At 51.9% G+C, this 16,295-nt stretch overlaps 1 protein-coding gene across 1 annotated transcript in view; it reads right to left on the reverse strand.

The window, feature by feature from the left end:
- The window catches only part of CASZ1 (castor zinc finger 1), a 55,769-nt gene extending 40,168 nt beyond the window's left edge, over positions 1 to 15,601 (reverse strand). Inside the window, exons 1-2 of the mRNA XM_062507689.1 lie at positions 15,595 to 15,601; positions 2,347 to 2,913 (exon numbers count right to left, since the gene is read on the reverse strand). Coding sequence (XP_062363673.1) covers positions 2,347 to 2,913; positions 15,595 to 15,601 — 574 coding nt within the window. The remainder of the gene's footprint in view (positions 1 to 2,346; positions 2,914 to 15,594) is intronic.
- Between the last annotated feature and the right edge of the window lie 694 nt (positions 15,602 to 16,295).

Here is a 16,295-nt window from a genome sequence, read left to right on the forward strand (position 1 = left end):
AACACTGCTCAGCACTGTCAGCTCTGTACCCTCTGTTCTCATAGGGAGCAACTGGTGCTCAAAATCTTCAAATCTAGGTTTCTGTGATGACCCCCCCAAAGCCACTTTGACTGGGAGGGCAGAGCTGTATTCCTCTCCTTTCATCTGACTCCCGTGATCCCCCAACTCCTACAAAAAATCCCTCCTCTTTGACAGAGGAAGGTCCAAATCTCACACCCAGTAACATCAGGTCTTGAGAAGATTTGGTGATGAACAGCTGAAAATTAATTTCCTGAACACTGACAGAAAAAGTAAAGGAAAATAACTTTGTCCTTTCCAAAGCAAGGAATGTTTCTTTGCTTTCAGGGAAATGTTGCAAATGACATTTATAACAAGGTTCTTGAAGCAGACGCTCAAGACGTGGCAGCACGTCTGTTTGCAAGTCAAATCCCACGTGGTTCTATATGTAAACTGGACCCCTCATGTGCCATTACCTGCCTTAGACATAAATGAAGCTTCAGCACCGCACCCCCCCGCCTCCCCTTTCCCAAGCAGTTACCCATTTTTTGCATAATCCTTTGACAATACAGCCCTGCAAAGGTATTTTACTGAAATCACTTCCCCCAGTGAGAAAGCTCAGCTTCTTTTAATTTTCCCTAGTTTGGCAACATTATTTTTTACATTTAAGCTCCCCTCCTTTTAGTTTTCATAGCAAATAAAAGCTGCAAATGGTGGGGTGGGGTGGAGTGGTGTGAATTAAAACAAACTAAACCAGAGTCCAGGCACAATCACCTTGTGTCTGAGAACGACAAGGGCTTTCCTATCAAAGGAAACTGAAGGTCACACTTTCCCTCATTGATCTTGCAATGTTTGTTAATTACTCTGTCACTGATGTGGCGAAGGATAATTAAACAGCTCTGTTTATATCTTATATGCATAATTATGTGCGCTGCCACTGAACTCGTGAAGACTAGAGAATGTGCCTCTCCAGAAGGGGAACGGACAGACGGAGATGAGTTTCAGCTGCATTATTAACAGGAGGAGGAAAACACGCGCACACACAAAAGGAGAAAAGTTTGATGGATTCACAAAGTGCTGAGATCAGGGGAGGGGTGCGTGCAGGTGGAGCAGATTAGGGGAAGATCTTTCAATTACGGATCCAGCCCAGCTGAGTGACAAATGGGGAGGGAGCTGCTGTGCCCTAATGGAGAGAATTCAATTCACCCAAAGCTTTTATCAAGGCTTAGCAGTCATACACCCCCTCAAATAAATCTGGGGGAAACCTGGGTATCAGAAACGGAGCAAGAAAGTTGTCTGAGGCTTTCCCCAAGATGCTGAACTCAGCTTTTGAATGAACCACAAAAATGAAGCAGAGATTATCTGAAAATAGGAAATTTTCAGCTGGAGGAAGAACACGCAAGACAGTGGGGCAAACTGAGGCTTGGGAGTGGAATTTTCAGCAGCTCTATCCCAAGCTCAGGGTGGGAAAAGCTCCAGGACTGGGCCCCTCCTGAGGGGAGGCAACACCACGACACTACACGAGTGTCACCTGAGCCCCACGACACAACACGAGTGTCACCAGGGCCCCACAACACAAATGCCACCTGAGCCCACGACACGAGTGTCACCTGGGCCCGGCTGAGGGGCCGTGACCAGCGAGAAGGGATCAGGACATTCAGTGCTGGGGGGCTCTGCGGGGGCTCTCTGGGACCACCCCAATCTTGCCCTGGCTCGGTTCAGCCTCCTGCAGGCTCCCGTCGTCCGGCAGAGGTGAGTCCCTGCCCATCCCGCAGGTGAGGCCCCGCCCTGCCCCGCCCATCCCGCAGGTGAGGCCCCGCCCACTCTGCCCGGGGTCCCGCCGGTTGCGGACAGACCGCCCTGCCAGAGCTCCTGGCCCTGTCCCAGCTCGTCCCGGGGCTCCCGCTGTCAGGAATTACTCCTCAAGGTGCCACGAGTGTGCTTAGATAACCCAGCCAGCCCGTGTGTGGACACCCTGCAGGATCCACCTGGGATTTTGTCACAAGACGAATCTCTGCTTCTCTTCGCTTTCGTGGGAATACCAGCACTCACCACAGCTACGGCCATCTGAGTGGTGTGAAGGAGTCTGGAGGGTGAGATTTGCCCTACCCAGGGATTTGTGGTCTGAAAAGAGCTATCCAGCCATGTCCACTCTCACACAACCCTTCTTGGGAAGGGGAGGCTAAGCCACAGGCAGAATCCGTACGATCCCTAGAGCAAAATGACAGGCCTCTGCCAGGGGACCAGCCTTCCCCTGGGCTGCCAGGTGCTGCAGGACCTGGCATGGACACAGAAAACGTAACCCTGAAGCTGCCCTGTGTCAGGAAATGGAGGGGATGGAGGGCTTACCTGAGGTGGTTGCTGCCCCCAGCTTGGAGCCTGGTTCGCCACTGGAGGACCGGTAGGCATCATCCTTCGCTGGCCCATCTGAATCCCTGTCATCCAAGAAGTTGCCATCCTGTGAGCCCCTCAGAGCATCTGCCTCGTCCCCGTTATCTTCCTCGTCGCTGCAGCCCTTGGGCTGCACCATGTAAACCCCTTCAGGGGGCACCTCTGTGCTCTCGGTGCCCTTACATTCTTTGCCCTCTGCTCGCCCCAGCAGGGGCTCCTCATTGTACTCCCCATTCACCCACTTCTCGATCACCTCCCTCCTTTTGTCCTCCTCGATCTTCTGCACGCGGCTGAGTCCATCTGAAAACTCTGTCCCCAGCTCTTTGGTCCCAGGCTGGGGCAGGTCCTTGATGCTGCTCTCCTGCTGTGGCCCCTTGTCCGCACGTGCCTGCTCAGCTCCCGCGTGGTCGAAGACGACCTGGCGGCTCAGCTTGGCGCAGATGGCATTTAGCTTCAGGCCGCCTTTGCGCTTGGCAGCCATTGCGGGTTTTCCTGAGGCTGCGTCAGTGCATATAGTTCTTTCAGCTGGGAAGAGAGAGGAGAAGGAAGCAAGGAAGGGCATTAGTGGGATCTGACAACCTGAACCCAAACAGCAAAAGGATGGTGCCACCCCAAAGGGCTTTCAGGCATGGCCACCTCAGAAAAGTAGAGCTACTATGTGCTTCCTAAGCTCTGAATGGAAGCCCAGCCAGAAGAGCTTGGTGAGAAGCATCCTTTGAACCTGCTGGGACCCAAATATGCCACTCGCCACAAGGAAGAGGCACTTACTGGTGCTGGGACAAAACTAGGCTCGAAAGGCCCCAAACATCTCAGGCAGGTGAGCACAAAGGCACCAACCTTTGCTCCTGCCTGAGGCAGGATATGAATTTGTTAAAAGTCTGGATTTCCCTCTCCTTCAGACTGCAGCACCACCTGCTTTAGGTCCCCATCTCTATTCCAGAGGCAGTAGGTGCCAAAACCACACTAGCCAGCAACTGCACCCAAGCACCTCTAGCAAGGACAACAGCTTCCCAAGCCTAACCCTATGGACAGAGAGGAATTCACCTGAAAGAGTCTGTGCACAGTCTCAGAGAAGAGAACCAGTATGCACCTAAAAGAAGCAGTATGGAGGACAGGAGCCCTGGCAAATTGTGTGTGCTGGAGCCCCAGAACTAGACTGGTGTGTCACAGTAGTCTGGAGAAAATTGCTGTAGGCTGGTACTGGCTGATCAGGCCCCTTTGCCTGCTTGCTCTTGCACACAGGAAATTCTGCTCTCATACATCCCAGCACAATCAGCTAATTAGTGTGAGTTTGTTATTTTAATGTAGTTTATTCATATGTGACAGCTAGTAAAGGAGGGGTGAGAGAAGGTGGGGGGAGAGAGGAAGAAGGTAAGGTCTTAACTTCAAGGTCATGGAGAATCTTGAACTAAATGGTCTCTATCAGAGTCACTTGCATAATTATTGCACCAACAATTAACAAGGTTCAATTCCAAATAAAAGCAAAATAATTATTCTAAAGCAGCTGCATTGTCTCATTTCTCTCTTTATTTCTGATACCTCTGAGAGATGCTCAGACTAAGCAGGGTTAAAGGACGAGAGGCTGCAGTGGGCACACAGCCTGGCTCTTCCCCCAGAGCAGAGCCAAGGCAGACCCTGCCCTGCGTTCCAGGGCTCAGGAAGAGCAGTCAGTAAAACACTTGCTGGTAACACATGCCACAAGAGCTACTGTGGGGATATTGCTGGAAGTGGAGGTCCCTCCAGAATGGGCTCCTGGAGTTTATGTTGTGCTGAAAGAGGGGCTGGCCACACGTAGAGCAAACAGAACATGTCTCCAGACCTCAAATGATGGGAACAGGTTCCTTTACTGCACAGGAGTCCCTCGTGGCAGCTCAGCCCACACCTCCCTGTCACCAGCACAGAGGTGCTGCTCCACAGAAGCACAGTGAGATTAATCAGACCCCCTACAATGCACCCAGAAGCCACCGTGACAGCCCCTAATCCCATAACATGACAGCCCAATACAAACAGACTGAAACTTTAGACCTGCTATCCAACAGCCAGAGAGTGGCTGCTTAGCGTAAACTCCTGACAGCTTCAGACACGCTTCCTGTCAAGGACTCCAAGAAAAATAACCCCCCGACAAATATATCAGCCCCCCACACAAAGGGAGGCAAAATGTACTGCTCCACTTTGCAAACGCACCCCCTGGCACTAACACCTACGTGCAATCATGCTTTCACGAAGGGAAAGCACACGATGCTCCCAAACACGTCCCTCCCCATCCAGAAATTACAGCTGTTCAAAGAGCTGTGTGTATGCGCTGGCACACTCCGTAAACACAGTCCTACATGTACAGGTTAAGAAGTCCCATCTCCCCAAAATACATTCCTGTGCCTTCCCCCACACATTCCTTTTTCATGCATTCCCCAACACAAGCCTGCAGCCCTCACACATACAGATGGGCACAGGCAGATGCCCATAAAGCTGCAAGTCTCTATTTGCTGGCAGCTTCCCTTCCAATTGAATTCCTACTATTTAGGGCACAAAGTGAAGGCAAATCCTATGCCCAGCTGGTACCACAGAGGGAAGCTCAGGAGGCTGCTGTGAGCTCCAGGTGGAGCCTGGCCAGGACACCTATGGCTGATGCCTGTGGGCTCAGGAGAACCCCGCTGGCTGCAGGTGGCTGGGACGGAGCCTCCATGCGGTGCCTGGCCAGGGCCAGGGCACTGGGTCAGCACGGAATCACCAGCCTCTCTCCCAAACACTGCCTGGTGATTCCCTGTCCATGTTCTCACGATAGCCAGCCCTACTTAGCTGGTGAGATCAGCACTGCTCACAGCTGGAGACAACTGGGAGGCAGACATTCGGCAGCACAACTCCTCACTGCCCTATCCCTTTCTGCCAGGAAGGCAGATCCCATTATTCTGGTCTGGAGGTGAGCAGCCAAGTGTGTGCACCAGCTGGCAAATGAATATATAAATATTTATTCAAAGGAAAAGAGGAACAGACGTTCCTGAGGCTGCACTTGCTGCGTATGCAGCAATTCCAGGGAGCCTGCAACTTGTCTTCTGTTCCTGCTCTGCCTCCTTCCGTCTCACACACCCTGGCTTTGCCCCTCTACCTCCCCAGCTTCTGCCCCACAGCTCCTGCCCTGCTCCCTTGGCATCTTTCCTTTCCCCTCCTGTGTTTGGGATTTTTTCTCTAACATGTTGAGAATCTTTTCCTAAAGTTTAATCTAAAAAGAAAGCAAATTCTGAGAACATGCCACTTCCCTGATCTATAAAACTATTCCTCCCAGAGACCTTCATGGAATGGGATTTGCTCTGAAACACCAGGGCTCTTGCACATTTACATCTCACCTATTCCAGTATAGGTGGAAATCAGAACTTTGAGCTTCTCCTGCCAACCTTGCAACCGCCTCTCTCCAAGTCTGGACACATTATTTTATCTTTCCATTCCCTTACTTCCTTGTCTATGGAATGGGAGGGACACCACCTCTATCAACATTCCTGCTCCCTTCTTTTAGGCTGTCAAGTCCACGAGCAGAAGGGAAACCCTTCTTAAAGAGAAATGCTGAACATGACCCTCAGGTTGGAGGAGACCAGAGCACCTGTGTTGGATTCTCTCAGGCAGAGGGAGAGGAGCTGAGCAGCTGGATGAGGGATTTTTGTATCTGCCCAAGGTCAGTACTGCCAGATGCCCGAAGCCAGGAGAGGCACCCTCCCCCCAGGCCGAGCTCCCCACCCCAAATCACTGTTTAAAGATTCCAGGCTAAGTAAACATCCCCCTTCATTTTCTTCGTCTAAATAGAAATGTTTTGATTTCACATCAATCTAAGGAAGCCATTTATAACCTGAGCCTGTCACATGGACTTTTCATCTCTGCCCGGGACAAACTCTCCCACCAGCTCTATTTACACTGAGCCCTTCCTCCGAAAACAATGCCACCGGGAGTTTACTCCTCTTGCCCCCCTCCACACCCTCCGAGGAGACACAGGCTCTTCCCCCTCTGTACCCATCGCTCTGCCATCGTGGTGGCAATCCTCCCTCCAAAGCAAAGGCACAGCCTGCTGCGGCCAGGGCTGGCACAGAGGTGGGCACAGCTCACCTGGCTGCCTTGCCGGCCCAACTGCTGCCCCTGCTTCACCCCCAGCCCCTCGCATGCAACCCTGGCTCTCTCCCTCGGCGCAGCCCTGAGACAGCCCCTGTTCCAGTCTCAGCACCAGCTCCCCAGTGGGGTGCTGCGAAGCTGGGCACAGCTCTGCCCTGCTTCCCACGCAGGAGAAATGGGCTGCGGGGACACACGGCGTGCAGAACAAAAGGATCTACAGCCTGGACAGAAACAGGCCAGCCAAGGGGCAATCTGCTACAAATATTAAGTCTGGCTTTGCACGGAGAGGACGAGAGAGCCCGAGCCTGGCTTTAGCGTGGGGTTAATGAAAACACACCCTGGCAGAGGAGAGGAGAGGAGAGGAAGGGGACCCAGCTGGACAAAAAAGGGCGTGCGGGAGCTGGACGAAGCAGCTGGCATGGGTGGGGGCAAACAGCAGGAGCGTTCTGCTGCAGAAGAGCTGGGTGCGGGGCAGAGCCCTGCCCCTGGGGCAGCAGGGCCATTCTGGGGGGACAGGGCTGCTGGCTGGGGAGGGACAGCGCTGTCACTTCAGACGGCCGGGTACGTCGAACAGATGGAGCTTTCATATTCCTATTGAAGAGTTTTAAGCCCAGCTGAGCAGCTCCGTTCAGGAGGGAGGTCCCAGTGCCAGCTTTCCAGGAGCTGCAAGCTCTCATTCGATTAATTATTAACAGCATTATTTGGGGCGGGGAGGGGGAGGAAAGGAGGGCTGACATGCATGCACTGTCCTTTTCTGTTTTACCACTGTGGTGCAAACGTGACTGGAGAGACTCCGGTCTGCCCAGTAGTCCCGAACAGGGAGGGCAGCAGGGCTCGCTGGGGTGGGAGGTGAGGATGCTGCACACTGGAGCCCCTTCACACTTGAGCTGCAGTCCCTAAAATGGAGCCAGAGCTTCACAGCAGAACGCCACTGGAGCATTGGGAACATGCTCCTGAGGAGCAATGCCCTGGCACTGCCCAGCCACATGCTGGGAGGAGGCAGGGAAGGCAGCCAAATCCTCAGCCCCTACCAGAAACATTTTTTTCGTTTCTCCAGCATGAAGACCTGTGCATTATCCCAGGCAGGGCCAGGGCAAAGATAGAACATGCCAGGCATGGCTCACAATGTCTGAGAGTGGATTTAGTGCGTATTCTCCCTTCTTCAGTTTATCAATAAAACATTTTATTGCTTTTAGCCCAGGAAATGACCTTGGATTAGTGGATGCTGTCTGTTCTGGCTGACCTTGGGGAGTCCACAAAGGCTCTTTAACAAGCTCCTCTGCCCTGGAAGCATGGATCCCGCCCGAGCGTGTCTGCAAGGAGCTGGGGAAAGCCCTCGGTGCAGAGCTGGATGCGACAGGCTCCAGCTCAGCACTGGGCAGGCAGGAGAAGGAGAATCAAACGTGTGGGAGGAGAAATGAAGTGAGCAGCCAGGGTGTCCTTCCTCAAGAGCTGCCAGCTTCACTCCCTGCTTTCCCACAGCCAGAAGGGCTCTCCCCACACAGCCCATCCACCAACCCGAGAGGAAAGGCTGGGGACTCTGCTCTGGTCCCCACTGCCAGCGCCTGCCAGAGCAGTCTGCCTGCAGTCCTCCCTGCTTGACTTTCTCCTGCTTGCCACACGGGCATTTACAGACCCACAAGGGGCTCCTTTTCCCCCTGTCTGCAGCTCCCAGAGCCTGGTTCAGCCCCGGCCCAACGGGCCAGAGAGCAGCGCCAGTGCCCTTCAGCAAGCCCATCTGCCTCCCTTTGCTCAGCCTTCTCAGCTGCAGAGTTCAGCTGTGACTGCCTGGGGACAGTGCGGGGCAGAGCACAGAAATCAGCCCTGGGCAGTGAGGGATGAAACACCCTGAGAGCAGGGGAACCATGGGCTCTGGAGACCCTGGTGCCCTGCGCGGGGGCTGCCAGCCGGCTGGGCTGCTCCTGGTTCTCACCTGCCCTTTGGCTGCTCCTGGTTCTCACCTGGCCCTTTGGCTGTTCCCATGCTGCTGGTGGGGTTTCTCTGGGAGAAAAGCTTATGAACACTGGGAGCCCCTCCTTTCCCCAAGCAGAAAACAGCCACAGCATCTGTGAGCAGTGTGTATGTCCTGTGCAGGGGTGCAATTCTGAAGGGAGGGAATGGGACAGCAGAAACCATGAGGAATTTTCTTCAGGGGAACAGACACTACAGGTGAAGAGCAGTGAGTGCTGAGCTGTAAGTCAGGGCCAGGTCCCTGTATGCCACAGGGGACAAACAGCCCACCCCCTTAGGCCACCCCCTCACTGCCCTCCCCCATCAACACAAAAGCCTCTCTCTTCAGCCATGTCCTCTCCCAGTGTCCCCTGGTACTGGACACAGAAGGTCCCCATCCTCTCCTACAAACATCTCACCCCTTGCCGTGCTGCCCACAGAGAGAATCCCTCCTGGCATCACAGGCACACAGGCAGGGCCCCCTCCCCAGTGCCTGCTCTGAGCCCCCAGGTGCCTGTCTCCTCCAGTCACATCCTCCTGGAGAGCAAGCCCTAAAGTGTTAACGGCGATTGGTGAAATGGCACAGCAGATTGCTACAATAAATAATTTACTGATATTTATAAATATTCAAATCAGCAAGCTTCAGAAATTGAAAGGGGGGGACTCAGCTGACGGGGAGGAGGGATGTTTAAGGAGGGGAGGGGGATCTGACATTAATTCCCAGGCTCTCCAAATTCACTTGAGAACTGTTTCTCATTTCAAACAAATATTAAATCTTTTGGTGTCAAGCCTCCAAAAATAAAATATCAAAGATAAAGTCACCACCTCCTTGATGGCCGATGCCTTGTCTGCCACGACTCTGGGTGCCCTGGGTGGCCCTGTCCAGTAATGGAACAGCCATTACTGGGGGATGAGGCAGCCAGCACTGGCCAGGTGCCTGGGCACGAGCATGAGCTTGCACACCCCCAATTGTAATGCAGCCCACCACAGCACCAACCACCACCCAAGACAGGAACTCCCATTACTATTATCTACAAGACCTTGCCTTCATCTTCCAGGAGGTTTTCTAAATCCTGTTGGGAAGAAAGGGCTGAATGTTGGTGCAATGAAGATGGAATCAGGACTCCCAACTCCACTTGGGAACATGGCTTTGTGACAGAAGCGGAACAGGAGGTCAGGCCTCCTGACTTCCACTCCTTGCCTCTGGAATGGAATTTGGTTATGGTGATTCAAGCTGGGGATTAAGATCCAGAAATGCTCGTTTCCAGCCTGGTTTGCAACCACAGTGTAACCATCAAGTCTCCCCAGCTTTCTGTGCCTTAGTTTCCCCATGCAGGGGAGGGGGAATGAGGACAATTACCCACCAGTGAACCCTGCCCAGTGCTTTGGGGTCTCTGTATCAGCACTCTGTCACTGTGTTGGATTTTTACAGAGTCTTTTCCACCTCTGAGCATCCTACTGACCCCTTAGATGGCCAAGGGAGATGATCCCATGTTTTCTCCTGGACCACCCCATTGGTAACACAAGGCTCTAGCATGGGGTGAACTTCCCCTAGATGAATAATGGCTTTTCTAATGCACGGGCAGGCTGTCAGCTTCCCTACTCCCAGTGTTTTATGGGTTTAACTGAACGGCTCTGAACTCCCTAGTAAGAAATAAAGTTATCCCTCAGCGTCCCTTCTAAACATTTCACTCAGTGCAAACGGTGTTTAAGAAAAATGAGGACATATTTCTTCTTAAGGATGCAGTATCCCCCTTCAGAGGCCTAATTTATGCCATATATCACTGGCCAGGGAGAGAAAGGCAGTGCAGACCTCACACTAGGAGTGAGCTGGCCATAGCACAGCCAGTCCTGCTGCAATGGTGCAATGGGCTGCAAGTCAGAAAGTGCTCCAGAGTCCGCAGAGTCCCTGCTGAAGGGCCGAGCTGGCTGGCAGGCAGCAGATCAGGATGGGCAGGATGGATGCTCAGCACTGTGCTGCCTCATCCCAGGTCATTGCCCTTCTCCTCTCGATGGCTGAATGCTGGGAGCCTCCCCAGCCCTCTGCCTCACCCCACTGGCCTCCTCTGACACCTTGCTCACCCACCTGCTCCACCAGCTTTTCACAGGCATTTGGCACAGCTGGTGGGGAAAGGTTCAACTTGGAGTAAGGGTGGGACTAATCCTTCACAGCTCTTCAGTAACTCAGTCTGAACCTTTTTCTAGGCAGATCTCAAAAATTACCCTGAATGTGCTTTGATCTTGTCTACTCCCAGCTCCTCACTGGGAGAGCCACTAAGGGTCTGCTTCTCATCCAAGTGCCAAGGCAAAGCTCCTCATCTCTGCCCTTCCCTTTGCCTTGCTCTGCACTTGTGTGCCCTGGAATGTCCAAAGGACTAGAAAAGAATGCCTTTCTGCATACAAGTAACACAGGAAGCTTCTACAATTAACAGAAGGAGCCGAGTATAAAGAAGCGGGAAGAAAAGTAGGGGACAGAGTCAGGAATTCTGATTCTGCTCTCCACTCTGCTACCATTCCTTCTCTTTGGGCAAAGGACATATAATGCAGGCTCCCCTTCTGCCATGGTCCCCTTCATGCATCACCCATTGAGAAAGGATTTCTTGCCCACCTTAGTGGGCCCAGTGCCTTTGCAATTTTAGGTACTATTGCAAATCAACTAACAGCAGAGGAAAAGCACTGATAGATGACAGTTTGAAGCTCAAAGTCCCTTGTGTCCTGCAGCAAACTTCCTAGTTCATTTGTCAATGAAGGATCTTTGATAAGACATTTCAGCAGTTTCCTTCCTATGAAAACATGCTCTCAGTGCTCCAACCCAATGCAGTGAGCAGGGTCTCAGGCTCCCCAGGCTGAGCAGCGGCTCCCTGGCAGCCTTCTGTCCTCACCATCTTTCTTTCAGATAATATAAAGCCAAGGGGATCAGCTTTTCTGATCCAGTTTCTCTTCTTTGCCTTATTTATTTGTTATTAATTTTTTAGTCTGGTTCAAAGGTTTACTATCCAGAGGAGCATAAGTAGCCTCACTCAGCCTAAGTAACTCTGTGAATCAAGCAGAACTGCTAACATCTACATCACAATCCTGCCATCAATCTCCCCACAGGTTGTGAAGAAAACTAAGGGAAAAAAGACATGAAAGGGAGAGTGAAGAGTAATAGCTCATCACCCTCAGGTCCCTGCAGGCTCCCCGTGGCCCTTAGAAAACTCCCTGTGAAACCAGACGTGTTGTCTGGGCGACTGAATGCAAACACAGTGTCTAACTTCACCTCTCCATAGCACAGAAGCACGGCTGGAGTGCTGTGCCTGGAGGACAGAGTGGACGCAGAGAGGGAGGGAAGGGGGTGGTGGAAGCAGAGGGCTGGGAAGCCTCTGGAGCAAAGCCTGCTACCTCATGTGGGAGCCAGCTCTCAAGGAATGAAGACGAGGCCAAGACATGAACCTCTTGGAAACACTGCACACCCTCTCTAAAGGCTGAAGGAGTCAAGGCAAGGGTTGCAGGAAACATGGAGGTGTGATCAAGACGGACAGCAAATACCTAACGCTGGGGAAACAAAAAGGACCAAGGAGAGACAACAGAGCTCTTGAAGGACAGATTCACAGATTCAGAAGGGAATTGCTCAATGTTTCATCAGTTCCCACTGGTGACTGTCTTTAATGAGTGATTTTACAGGGAACCCAAAACCACTATGACCCAAGTCAGTGGACTGCAGCTCCCTGGTGTCAGGCTGGACTCATCGAAGACCGAGGGCAGGGGTTAAGTGAGTCAGCTCCTAAAATAGGGTCCCTCTGACCCTTTGGTAGTTGATCGGCAGTTTAAGAGCAATTTGCAATCCCTTTCAGCACTATTAAACTCAGACCCAACAAAGAATGCAGGCTGCTAATTAACTGCAGTGGGAAGTCGGGAGCTATATACGAGTTGGGTGCCTGAATGCTTGTTGCACCACTAAGAAATGCAAGGCCAGAGAAAGTTCATTATTGTGGTCTTTCAAGGTCCTGCAAAGTAAATCAGTGTGTCAGGCTGCAGGAGGTGAGTGAAACCTCAGCAAGGGCGACATACAAATTGCAAAGCAGAGCATCCCAGCCTTCCAGCCTGTGTTACATCCTCCCCAGAGCCCCTGGCTGCTGCCTGAGCTGTATGTGAGCAGGTAACTGCTGTGGGCTGGGTGGACAACGGGGGCAGCCAGTGACCTTAGAGGCTTCTGTGATCCCCAAGTGTGGCTGAACTCTTTTGTGAATCCAGAGCAGGTACCCATCACACATAGCACTGGGAGCTCAAGGGCTCTGGAGTCCCTGGAGATGTCTGTGACCAGCAAATATTGTGCAGCATGGTCAGGAGAAATGTTTCCATCCTGTTGGAAGGAATGATCAGGCCAGAGGAGAATGAGCTCTGGTGTGAAAGCAGTGGGTCGTGCCTGAGTTGTTAAGTCAGCAGTCCTGTCAGAGCAGCACGGGAGAGCAACCCCATGGCTGGGCCATGTGGGCACTCACCCTGTGCTTCCCAGTGCTCACACCACTCTAATTCCTTGTCTTGCCTTTTGTTGCTGTTCCTTCTGGTCATTAGGGCTTATCTTCTTATCTCCTATGTCCTCATGAGCCCATCCATGTGCCTGTGCTATCACTGACTGCAAACCCCCAGCCGTGGGAACACACACGTGTATGGAAACGTGGTTGTGTAGGTACACTGTGACATGCAGAGGCACACGGGACCCAGCACACAAACACACACAACTACATGCACATGCTAATGCACACCAGCCTGTGTAGCTGTGACTGTACAGGTGCCACATCTGCACATACATAGATGTACATACAGACACAGCACCTGCACCCTGCATGCACCTGGCTCTGCTCAGCACTGCACACGCAGCCAGCACCCCACAGAGCCCACCAGCACCCCACAGAGCCCACCAGCACCCCACAGAGCCCAGGAGCAGCCACACAGAGCCCAGGAGCAGCCACACGTGCAGCCAGCACAGGCAGTGCTGGTGTGAGCAGAGCACCCGTGTGCACTCACACCACGCACACGCTCAGCACCAGCCCGCACGCCAGATGCAGTTTTTTTCTGCAGCTTGGAGTGAGAAGACAGTGGACTGCCAGCTGGACCCTGCCAGACTTGCAGCAGGGACAGACACGCTCCCCATCCCACCAAAAAGCCCCTCTGTACCCCAGCCCATGTGCACCTCACACCTCAAGGCAAACAGAGCACCGGGGAATGTCTCGCTGGAGCTGATGTCCCAGCAGAGTGAGTGTGCTGGGCAGGGGATCTCTCCCTCTCCCTCTTCCACTCGCATCTTTTCATGAACTCTATTTCTCTTTCCTTTCTGAAAACAACTGAGCTGTAAATACTGTTTAACCTTCTTCCCCCCTTCCCCCTCCCCTCTGCACTATAAAAACACAAATATGCCATAACTCAGCTGGCTCAGCCGCCGCGCCTCCAACATGCCCTGCTCCAGGCCTCTCAGGAAGGTCATAACAAACGACTTTCCGATTCAGTGCTCCTGAAATAATTTTGTGTATTAAAACCTGAATCTGCACTTTCTGGACCGAAAGCCTCTCTTAATTATGGCAAGCGTCCTTGGGATGGACAGTGATCCTTCACTACAGCACTGCTAACCAACCGCAGAGGCAGTGGCTCCGGCTCCCCACCACCACCTCCTCCCACTGCCCCCTCCCACCACCACCCAACCCACAGCCCCCCTTGCTCCCTCGCCCCCCCGCCTTCCCTTTGCCCAATCTGTTTTCAAAGTGTGTCTGTCCTTTATTAAATTGTTTTCTTTTCCACATTATCAGTTGCCATGGAGACCTCATCTCTCGGATTATTTGAATTTCATTATATCTATTGATTTGGGAGCATTTCATCTTTTTTATTGTTTTTCTGTCAATTTTCAAAACGAATAACCATCTAATTTGCGTCAGTGCTGATTATGTTTGTCCCTCAATAGAGGTCGGCAGCTGCGTCGGGGAAACAAATCAATGGGAAACCATCATAAACCTCCCCAGTACAATCTCCAGGATATGTGGGTGACATTCCACGCCTGCGAGAAACACTCATCATATCCAAACTTCTTTCTTTCTTTTCTTTTTTCTTCTCTCCTTTTTTTTTTTCTTTTTCCCCTCATAGATAGCTCTGCTGGTCAGTAGCAGGTAGCATTTAAAATCGTATATATTTTACCCATAGACATGTACAATTTTGGGCACATCACATTTTCAGACAGGGAGGGGACAAGGATAAGAGAAGTGGGAAGGAGTATTTTCTTTTTGTAGGAAAGAATGGAAGAAAAGAATGATGAGGGAAAGAAAAAGGAAAAGTAGATGTGGATTGCAAATTGCTTACTATGTTTTTTTTTTTTTAATAATTTATGCAATTTTAAGCATTTATGTATAAATTTTTTAATAAGCCACCCTGGAGCAAAATAGCCATTAACATCCCAACGTCCTTCTGTCCAATGGGCTCTTGTGCAGGATCAATTTCCGAGAGTACTTTCCTTTTTTTTATGACATGATAAAATGCTTTTAAAGCAACTTACACAAATATGGAAATTTTTCCCCTCCTCTTTTTTCCCTCTCTCTCTTTTTTTTTTTTTTTATAACAGCCTCTACTTATTCACCAGGGAGAGCAAGTGAGTGAGAGTGTGTGTGTGCTGGGGAGGGCAGTTGGCAGAAGGATAGACCCAGCCCTAACTGGAATGGACCTGCCTGTCCTTCTAACAAGGGCATAAACTTTCATTAGCGATGCACACAGTCAAAGGCAATTTAGGGAAACGCGCTGTACAGAAAAGGAAAACCTCAGCGTTTTTACTCGGTGGCTCCTTGGCTCCGTCCAGGGGGCTCTATCCTTGAGCTCTGCCTGTGCTCTCCAAGCAAAGTGACCCCAGTGGCCACGGGGGAGGCAGGAGGGAGCCACAGGAGGCTGGGGCTGCTCTGGGGGATGCGTGTGCCCAGCCATGCCCGCAGCCTGCGCGCCCCGAGCGGGGCCAGGGAAGCCAGTCGATATTAATGTCTTGCTGGAACACACTGGTCCTGCAAGAGGCTCAGAGGTTATCTGTTGCTCTGCCCACTGCAGAGCTTCACCCTCCAAGGGGCTAGCCCTCCCCAAAGGTCTCTGTTTTGGGTTTCTGCACACTGACAAGGAGCTTGCAGCTGCCTGATGCCCCTTTGGGGCATTACTTACACGCCATCTCTGCCCAGACCAGACAGATGTGTCGCTGCTGCTCCTGTTTCCACAGGATATATGGACTAGTTATTTTTGCAGCTGGGACATGTTTGGCCTCACACAGGAACCTGGAAAATACCATTCCTAAAGGGACAGCTCCTGCCACTGGCCCCATGAGCAGGCACAGCTCTGCAGAGGATGGACAGGAGCACACGGCTGGAGGGAGAACAGCCCAGCCTGAGGGGCTTGGTGAGGTCTGAAAGTCATGACCATGTGTTGGAAATGAAACAAAACTCTCTCTCCAGTCTAGCGTCCTCTTGGCCGTTTGGCTCTGAGGTTGACATTTGTGCACCTAAAGCCAGCTATATGTTATACATGCCCAAGCATGGGAATCCCTATTATTTGCTCCAACATGAAGCCCTGACAGTGGTTTTCATACAAGAGCAGATTTCTTTACTTTTCTGTATGGCATACATCCAGAGATAATACAGACCTATGAATTTAATCCTACTGACAGCAGCCCTGCACATTACTGGTATCTCTCACAGACCCTTGCTCTGTCCCAGCCCTGTGCTGCCCCAGTGCAAGCTCAGCCCCTGCAGTGCTGGCTGGCACAGAGCTAGGCATACACCTGCCCCATCTGCCATGTTTGTGGGCATTTGAATTAAAGCAGAGGGTAAAAAAAATAAATTCCAGGGGCAGCCAATGCTCAGCTGGAA

The sequence above is a fragment of the Cinclus cinclus genome, chromosome 23 (assembly GCF_963662255.1).
Source record: "Cinclus cinclus chromosome 23, bCinCin1.1, whole genome shotgun sequence".
NCBI classification, from domain to species: domain Eukaryota; kingdom Metazoa; phylum Chordata; class Aves; order Passeriformes; family Cinclidae; genus Cinclus; species Cinclus cinclus.